Source organism: Carcharodon carcharias, chromosome 14 (assembly GCF_017639515.1).
Source record: "Carcharodon carcharias isolate sCarCar2 chromosome 14, sCarCar2.pri, whole genome shotgun sequence".
Taxonomy (NCBI): domain Eukaryota; kingdom Metazoa; phylum Chordata; class Chondrichthyes; order Lamniformes; family Lamnidae; genus Carcharodon; species Carcharodon carcharias.
This window is the reverse complement of record NC_054480.1, coordinates 82,265,629-82,275,338: the sequence shown is the minus strand read 5'-3', so window position 1 is coordinate 82,275,338 and position 9,710 is coordinate 82,265,629. Positions and strand designations below refer to the sequence as shown.

The 9,710-nt window shown below is 46.8% G+C and overlaps 1 protein-coding gene across 1 annotated transcript in view; it reads left to right on the top strand.

The window, feature by feature from the left end:
- LOC121287548 (probable tubulin polyglutamylase TTLL9) overlaps positions 1-1,769 on the top strand; it is a 143,517-nt gene extending 141,748 nt beyond the window's left edge. Inside the window, exon 10 of the mRNA XM_041205479.1 lies at positions 1,206-1,769. Within this exon, the coding sequence (XP_041061413.1) occupies positions 1,206-1,769 (564 nt within the window). The remainder of the gene's footprint in view (positions 1-1,205) is intronic.
- The last annotated feature ends 7,941 nt before the right edge of the window (positions 1,770-9,710 follow it).

Sequence of the window (9,710 nt, the reverse complement as noted above, 5' to 3'; positions counted from 1 at the left end):
AAACTCTGCAGAGCCTCCTTCACCTGCTGCAGAAACTTCCCACAAACTCTGCAGAAAGCTCCTCAAACTGTGCAGAAAATTTCCTCAAACTGCTGCAGAACCTCCCTCATGTCGCTGCAGAAATCTACTCAAACTGCTGCAGAAAACTCCTCAAACTGTGGCAGAAACCTCCCTAAACTCTGCAGAAATCTCGTCAATCTGGGCAGAAACCTCCTCAAACGCAGCAGAAATCTCCTCGAACTGCTGCAGAAACTTTCCCAAAACTCTGCAGAAAACCCCTCAAACTGCTGCAGAAACCTCCACAAACTCTGCAGAAACCACCTCAAACTCCGCAGAAACATCCAAAAACCTGCTGCAGAAAACTCCTTAACTGTGCAGAAATTCCTCAAACTGCTGCAGAAACCTCCTCGTAACGCTGCAGAAATCTCCTCAAACTGCTGCAGAAACCTCCTCAAACTGCTGCAGAAACCTCCTCAAACTGCAGCAGAAACCTCCTTCTTCTGCTGCAGAAACATCGCAAAACTCTGAAGAATCTCGTCAAACTTGTGCAGAAACCTCCTCAAACTCTGCTGAAACCTCCTCATACAGCTGGAGAAAGCTCCTCATACTGCTGCAGCAATCTCCTCAAACTGCTGCAGAAACCTTCCCCAACTCTGCAGAAACCTCCTCAAATTGCTGCAGAAACTTGCCCAAACTCTGCAGAAACCTCTTCAAACTGCTGCAGAAATCTCCGCAAACTGCTGCAGAAACCTCCTCAAACTGTTGCAGAAATCTCATCAAACTGCTGGCAGAATCTCCTCAAACTGTTGCAGAAACCTCCTCAACTGCTGCAGAAACCTTCTCAAACTGCTGCAGAAAAATGCTCAAACTGCCAGCAGAAACCACCCCAAAATCTTCAGAAAGCTCCTCAAACTGCTGCAGAAACCTCCCCAAACTCTGCCAGAATCTCCTTCACCTGCTGCAGAAAACTTGATACAACTCAGCAGAAAGCTCCTCAAACTCTGCAGAAACTTTCTCAAACTGCTGCAGAAACCTCCTCATACTGCTGCAGACATCTCCTCAAATTGCTGCAGAAACCTGCTCAAAACTGCTGCAGAATCCTCCCCAAAATCTGCAGGAAACCTCCTCCAACTGCTGCATAAACCTCCTTCACCTGCTGCAGATACTTCCCAAAACTCTGCAGAAACCTCTTCAAACTGCTGCAGAAACCACCTAAAATCTCTACAGAAACCTCCTTAAACTCTGCAGAAATCGCCTCGAACTGCTTCAGAAACTTCCCTAAAACTCTGCAGAAAACACCTCAGTCTGCTGCAAGAAACCTCCTCAAAATCTGCAGAAACCACCTAAACTCCGCAGAAATGTCAAAAACAGCTGCAGAAACCTCTACAAACTTTGCAGAAACCTCCTTCAAACCTAGCATCAGAGACCTCCTCAAACTGCTGCCGAAACCTTCACAAACTTGCGGAAACCTCCTTCTCCTGCTGCAGAAACATCGCAAAACTCTGCAGAAACTTCCTCAAACTGTGCAGAAAACCTCCCCTCAAACTCTGCTGAATCCTCCTCATACTGCTACAGAAAGCTCCTCATACTGCTGCAGCAATATCCTCAAACTGCTGCAGAAACCTTCCCCAACTCATCAGAGACCTCTCAAATTGCTGCAGAAACTTGCCCAAACTCTGCAGAAACCTCTTGAAAACTGCTGCAGAAACCTGCTCAAACTGCTGCAAAAACCTCCCAAACTCTGCAGAAATCTCCTCGAACTGCCATAGAAACTTGCCCAAAACTCTGCAGAAAACACCTCAATTGCTGCAGAAACCTCCTCAAAATCTGCAGAAACCACCTCAAACTACGCAGAAGCGTCCAAAAACTGCTGCAGAAAACTCCACAAACTCTGCAGAAATCTCCGCAAACCTGCTGCAGAAACCCTCCTCAAACTGTTGCAGAAATCTCCTCAAACTGCGCAGAAACGTCCTCAAACTGTTGCAGAAGCCTCCTCAAACCTGCTGCAGAAACCTTCTCAAACTGCTGCAGAAAAAGCTCAACTGCAGCAGAAACCCACCCCAAAATCTTCAGAAACCTCATCAAACTGCTGAAGAAACCTCCCCCAAACCTCTGCAGAAGCCTCCTTCACCTGCTGCAGAAAACTTGATATAACTCAGCAGAAAGCTCCTCAAAACTCTGCAGAAACTTCCTCAAACTGCTGCAGAAACCTCCTCATACTGCTGCAGAAATCTCCTCAAACTGCTGCAGAAACCTCCTCAAAAACTGTTGCAGAAACCTCCTCAAACTGCTGCAGAAACCTCCCCCAAACTTGGCCGAAACCTTCTTATCCTGCGGCAGAAACTTCGCAAAACTCTGCAGAAACCTCCACAACTGAAGCAGAAATTCACCAAAAACTGAAAGAAACCTCAGCAAACTGCCTGCAGAAACCTCCCCAAATTCTGCAGAAAAATCCCCAAACTCTGCAGAAATCTCATCAATCTGTGCAGAAACCTCGGCAAACTGCTGCAGAAACCTCCTCAAACTCTGCAGAAATCTCCTTGAACTACTGTAGAAACTTTCGCAAAACTCTGCAGAAAACTTCTCAAACTACTGTAGAAACCTCATCAAACTCTGCAGAAACCACCTCAAACTCCGCAGAAACGTTCAAAAACGGCTGCAGAAAACTCCACAAACTCTACAGAAATCTCCTCAAACTGCTGCAGAAACCTGCTCAAACTGTTGCAGAAATCTACTCAAAATGCTGCAGAAACCTCCTCAAACTGCAGCAGAAACCTCCTCAAAATGCCGCAGAAACCTCCTCAAACTTCTGCAGAAAACTCCTCTAAGTGCTGCAGAAACCTTCTCAAAGTGCTGCAGAAAACTGCTCAAACTGCAGCATAAAACACCCCAAAATCTTCTGAAACCTCCTCAAACTGATGCAGAAACCTCCACAAACTCTGCAGAAACCTCCTTCACCTGCTGCAGAAACTTCACACAACTCTGCAGAAAGCTCCTCAAACTGTGCAGAAAATTCCTCAAACTGCTGCAGAAACCTCGTCATACGGCTGCAGAAACCTCCTCAAACTGCAGCAGAAAACCTCCTCAAACTGCCTGCAGAACCTCCTCAAACTCCGCAGAAATCTCCTCAAACTGCTGCAGAAACCTCCTCAAACTCTGCAGAAACCAACTCAAACTCCGCAGAAGAACATCCAAAAACTGCTGCAGAAAACTCCTCAAACTGTGCAGAAAATTCCTCAACTGCTGCAGAACCTCCTCATAACGCTGCAGAAATCTCCTCAACCTGCTGCAGAAACCTCCTCAAACGGCAGCAGAAACCTCCACAAACTGCAGCAGAAACCTCCTTCTTCTGCTGCAGAAAACAAACGCAAAACTCTGCAGAAACCTCCTCAAATTGTGCCGAAACCTCCTCAAACTCTGCTGAAACCTCCTCATACTGCTGGAGAAAGCTCCTCATACCTGCTGCAGAAACCTCCTCAAACTGCTGCAGAAACCTTCCCAAACCCTGCAGAAACCTGCTCAAACTTGCTGCAGAAACTTGCCCAAAATCTGCAGAAACCTCTTCAAACTGCTGCAGAAATTCTCCTCAAACTGCTGCAGAAACCTCCTCAAACTGCTGCAGAAACCTCCTCAAACTGCAGCAGAAACCTCCTACAACTGCTGCCGAAACCTCCACAAACTAGGCAGAAACGTCCTTCTTCTGCTGCAGAAACATCGCAAAAATCTGCAGAAACCTCCTCAAACTGTGCAGAAACCTCCTCAAACTCTGCTGAAACCTCCTCATACTGCTGGAGAAAGCTCCTCATACTGCTGCAGCAATCTCCTCAAACTGCTGCAGAAACCTTCCCCAACTCTGCAGAAACCTCCTCAAATTGCTGCAGAAACTTGCCCAAACTCTGCAGAAACCTCTTCAAACTGCTGCAGAAATCTCCGCAAACTGCTGCAGAAACCTCCTCAAACTGTTGCAGAAATCTCATCAAACTGCTGCAGAATCCTCCGCAAACTGTTGCAGAAACCTCCTCAAACTGCTGCAGAAACCTTCTCAAACTGCTGCAGAAAAATGCTCAAACTGCAGCAGAAACCACCCCAAAATCTTCAGAAACCTCCTCAAACTGCTGCAGAAACCTCCCCAAACTCTGCAGAAACCTCCTTCACCTGCTGCAGAAACTTCCCCAAACTCTGCAGAAAGCTCCTCAAACTCTGCAGAAACTTGCTCAAACTCTGCAGAAACCTCCTCATACTGCTGCAGAAATCTCCTCAAATTGCTGCAGAAACCTGCTCAAACTGCTGCAGAATCCTCCCCAAAATCTGCAGAAACCTCCTTCAACTGCTGCCGAAACCTCCTTCACCTGCTGCAGATACTTCCCAAAACTCTGCAGAAACCTCTTCAAACTGCTGCAGAAACCACCTCAAACTGCTGCAAAAACCTTCTCAAACTCTGAAGACATCTCCTCGAACTGCTGTAGAAACTTCCCTAAAACTCTGCAGAAAACACCTCAGTCTGCTGCAGAAACCTCCTCAAAATCTGCAGAAACCACCTCAAACTCCGCAGAAATGTCCAAAAACAGCTGCAGAAATCTCTACAAACTTTGCAGAAACCTCCTCAAACAGCATCAGAGACCTCCTCAAACTGCTGCCGAAACCTTCACAAACTTGGCGGAAACCTCCTTCTCCTGCTGCAGAAACATCGCAAAACTCTGCAGAAACTTCCTCAAACTGTGCAGAAACCTCCTCAAACTCTGCTGAATCCTCCTCATACTGCTGCAGAAAGCTCCTCATACTGCTGCAGCAATATCCTCAAACTGCTGCAGAAACCTTCCCCAACTCATCAGAAACCTCCTCAAATTGCTGCAGAAACTTGCCCAAACTCTGCAGAAACCTCTTCAAACTGCTGCAGAAACCTCCTCAAACTGCTGCAAAAACCTCCTCAAACTCTGCAGAAATCTCCTCGAACTGCCATAGAAACTTCCCCAAAACTCTGCAGAACACATCTCAATCTGCTGCAGAAACCTCCTCAAAATCTGCAGAAACCACCTCAAACTCCGCAGTAGCGTCCAAAAACTGTTGCAGAAAACTCTACAAATTCTGCAGAAATCTCCGCAAACTGCTGCAGAAACCTCCTCAAACTGTTGCAGAAATCTCCTCAAACTGCTGCAGAAACCTCCTCAAACTCTGCAGAATCCTCCTCAAACTGCTGCAGAAATCTCCTCAAACTGCTGCAGAAACATCCTCAAACTGCAGCACAAACCTCCCCAATCTCTGCAGAATCATCCTAAACCGCTGCAGAAACCTCCAAAAACTCTGCAGAAACCTCCTTCAACTGCTGCAGAAACTTCCCCAAACTCTGCAGAAAGCTCCTCAAACTCTGCAGAAACTTCCTCAAACTGCTGCAGAAACCTCCTCATACTGCTGCAGAAATCTCCTCAAACTGCTGCAGAAACCTCCTCAAACTGCTGCAGAAACCTCCTCAAACTGCTGCAGAAACCTCCTCAAACTTGGCAGAAACCTTCTTATCCTGCCGCAGAAACTTCCCCAAACTTTGCAGAAACCTCCTCAAACTGCTGCAGAAATTCACCAAACACTGAAGAAACCTCTGCAAACTGCTGCAGAAACCTCCCCAAATTCTGCAGAAAAATCCCCAAACTCTGCAGAAATCTCGTCAATCTGGGCAGAAAATTCCTCAAACTGCTGCAGAAACCTCCTCAAACTCTGCAGAAATCTCCTCGAACTGCTGTAGAAACTTCCCCAAAACTCTGCAGAAAACCCCTCAAACTGCTGCAGAAACCTTCTCAAACTCTGCAGAAACCACCTCAAACTCCGCAGAAACGTTCAAAAACGGCTGCAGAAAACTCCACAAACTCTTCAGAAATCTCCTCAAACTGCTGCAGAAACCTGCTCAAACTGCAGCAGAAACCTCCTCAAAATGCCGCAGAAACCTCCTCAAACTTCTGCAGAAAACTCCTCTGTGCTGCAGAAACCTTCTCAAAGTGCTGCAGAAAACTGCTCAAACTGCAGCATAAAACACCCCAAAATCTTCTGAAACCTCCTCAAACTGTTGCAGAAACCTCCACAAACTCTGCAGAAGCCTCCTTCACCTGCTGCAGAAACTTCCCACAACTCTGCAGAAAGCTCCTCAAACTGTGCAGAAATTTCCTCAAACTGCTGCAGAAACCTCCTCATGTCGCTGCAGAAATCTCCTCAAACTGCTGCAGAAAACTTCTCAAACTGCTGCAGAAACCTCCTCAAACTGCAGCAGAAACCTCCTCAAACTGCTGCAGAAACCTCCTCAAACTAGGCAGAAATCTCCTCGAACTGCTGTAGAAACTTCCCAAAACTCTGCAGAAAACCCCTCAAACTGCTGCAGAAACCTCCTCAAACTCTCCAGAAACCACCTCAAACTCCGCAGAAACATCCAAAAACTGCTGCAGAAAACTCCTTAAACTGTGCAGAAAATTGCTCAAACTGCTGCAGAAACCTCCTCGTAACGCTGCAGAAATCTCCTCAAACTGCTGCAGAAACCTCCTCAAACTGCTGCAGAAACCTCCTCAAACTGCAGCAGAAACCTCCTTCTTCTGCTGCAGAAACATCGCAAAACTCTGAAGAAATCTCGTCAAATTGTGCAGAAACCTCCTCAAACTCTGCTGAAACCTCCTCATACTGCTGGAGAAAGCTCCTCATACTGCTGCAGCAATCTCCTCAAACTGCTGCAGAAACCTTCCCCAACTCTGCAGAAACCTCCTCAAATTGCTGCAGAAACTTGCCCAAAATCTGCAGAAACCTCTTCAAACTGCTGCAGGAATCTCCGTAAACTGCTGCAGAAACCTCCTCAAACTGTTGCAGAAATCTCATCAAACTGCTGCAGAAACCTCCTCAAACTGTTGCAGAAACCTCCTCAAACTGCTGCAGAAACCTTCTCAAAATGCTGCAGAAAAATGCTCAAACTGCAGCAGAAACCACCCCAAAATCTTCAGAAAGCTCCTCAAACTGCTGCAGAAACCTCCCCAAACTCTGCAGAAACCTCCTTCACCTGCTGCAGAAACTTGATACAACTCAGCAGAAAGCTCCTCAAACTCTGCAGAAACTTTCTCAAACTGCTGCAGAAACCTCCTCATACTGCTGCAGACATCTCCTCAAACTGCTGCAGAAACCTCCTCAAACTGCTGCAGAATCCTCCCCAAAATCTGCAGAAACCTCCTCCAACTGCTGCCGAAACCTCCTTCACCTGCTGCAGATACTTCCCAAAACTCTGCAGAAACCTCTTCAAACTGCTGCAGAAACCTCCTCAAACTGCTGCAAAAACCTTCTCAAACTCTGCAGAAACTTCCTCAAACTGCTGCAGAAACCTCCTCATACTGCTGCAGAAATCTCCTCAAACTGCTGCAGAAACCTCCTCAAACTGTTGCAGAAACCTCCTCAAACTGCTGCAGAAACCTCCCCAAACTTGGCAGAAACCTTCTTATCCTGCCGCAGAAACTTAGCAAAACTCTGCAGAAACCTCCACAAACTGAAGCAGAAATTCACCAAACACTGAAGAAACCTCAGCAAACTGCTGCAGAAACCTCCCCAACTTCTGCAGAAAGATCCCCAAACTCTGCAAAAATCTCAACAATCATTGCAGAAACCTTCTCAAACTGCTGCAGAAACCTCCTCAAACTCCGCAGAAATCTCCTCGAACTGCTGTAGAAACTTCCCTAAAACTCTGCAGAAAACTTCTCAAACTGCTGCAGAAACCTCCTCAAACTCTGCAGAAACCACCTCAAACTCCGCAGAAGCGTCCAAAAACTGCTGCAGAAAACTCCACAAACTCTGCAGAAATCTCCTCAAACTGCTGCAGAAACCTGCTCAAACTGTTGCAGAAATCTACTCAAAATGCAGCAGAAACCTCCTCAAAATGCCGCAGAAACCTCCTCAAACTTCAGCAGAAAACTCCTCAAAGTGCTGCAGAAACCTTCTCAAAGTGCTGCAGAAAACTGCTCAAACTGCAGATAAAACACCCCAAAATCTTCTGAAACCTCCTCAACTGTTGCAGAAACCTCCACAAACTCTGCAGAAACCTCCTTCACCTGCTGCAGAAACTTCCCCACAACTCTGCAGAAACCTCCTCAAACTCTGCAGAAACCTCCCCAAACTGTTGCAGAAACCTCCTCATACAACTGCAGAAATCTCGTCAAACTGCTGCAGAAACCTCCTCAAACTGCTGCAGAAACCTCCTCAAACTCCGCAGAAATCTCCTCAAACTGCTGCAGAAATCTCCTCAAACTCTGCAGAAAACTCCTCAAACTCCGCAGAAACCTCCTCAAACTGCTGCAGAAAACTCCTCAAACTTTTGCAGAAATCTCCACAAACTCTGCAGAAACCTCCTCATAACGCTGCAGAAATCTCCTCAACCTGCTGCAGAAACCTCCTCAAACGGCAGCAGAAACCTCCTCAAACTGCAGCAGAAACCTCCTTCTTCTGCTGCAGAAACATCGCAAAACTCTGCAGAAACCTCCTCAAATTGTGCAGAAACCTCCTCAAACTCTGCTGCAACCTCCTCATACTGCTGGAGAAAGCTCCTCATACTGCTGCAGCAATCTCCTCAAACTGCTGCAGAAACCTCCTCAAACTGCTGCAGAAACCTCCTCAAACTGCAGCAGAAATCTACTCAAACTGCTGCAGAAACCTCCTCAAACTCAGCAGAAATCTCCTCGAACTGCTGCAGAAACTTCCCAAAACTCTGCAGAAAACTCCTCAAACTGCTGCAGAAACCTCCCCAAACTCTGCAGAAACCACCTCAAACTCCGCAGAAACATCCAAAAACTGCTGCAGAAAACTCCTTAAACTGTGCAGAAAATTGCTCAAACTGCTGCAGAAACCTCCTCGTAACGCTGCAGAAATCTCCTCAAACTGCTGCAGAAACCTCCTCAAACTGCTGCAGAAACCTCCTCAAACTGCAGCAGAAACCTCCTTCTTCTGCTGCAGAAACATCGCAAAACTCTGAAGAAATCTCGTCAAATTGTGCAGAAACCTCCTCAAACTCTGCTGAAACCTCCTCATACTGCTGGAGAAAGCTCCTCATACTGCTGCAGCAATCTCCTCAAACTGCTGCAGAAACCTTCCCCAACTCTGCAGAAACCTCCTCAAATTGCTGCAGAAACTTGCCCAAAATCTGCAGAAACCTCTTCAAACTGCTGCAGGAATCTCCGTAAACTGCTGCAGAAACCTCCTCAAACTGCTGCAGAAATCTCACCAAACAGCTGCAGAAACCTCCCCAAACTGTTGCAGAAACCTCCTCAAACTGCTGCAGAAACCTTCTCAAAATGCTGGCAGAAAAATGCTCAAACTGCAGCAGAAACCACCCCAAAATCTTCAGAAAGCTCCTCAAACTGCTGCAGAAACCTCCCCAAACTCTGCAGAAACCTCCTTCACCTGCTGCAGAAACTTGCAACAACTCAGCAGAAAGCTCCTCAAACTCTGCAGAAACTTTCTCAAACTGCTGCAGAAACCTCCTCATACTGCTGCAGACATCTCCTCAAACTGCTGCAGAAACCTCCTCAAACTGCTGCAGAATCCTCCCCCAAAATCTGCAGGAACCTCCTCAAACTGCTGCAGAAACCTCCTTCACCTGCTGCCGAAACTTCACCAAACTCTGCAGAAACCAGCTAAAAACTCTACAGAAACCTCCTCAAACTGCTGCAAAAACCTGCTTCACCTGCTGCAGAAACTTCCGC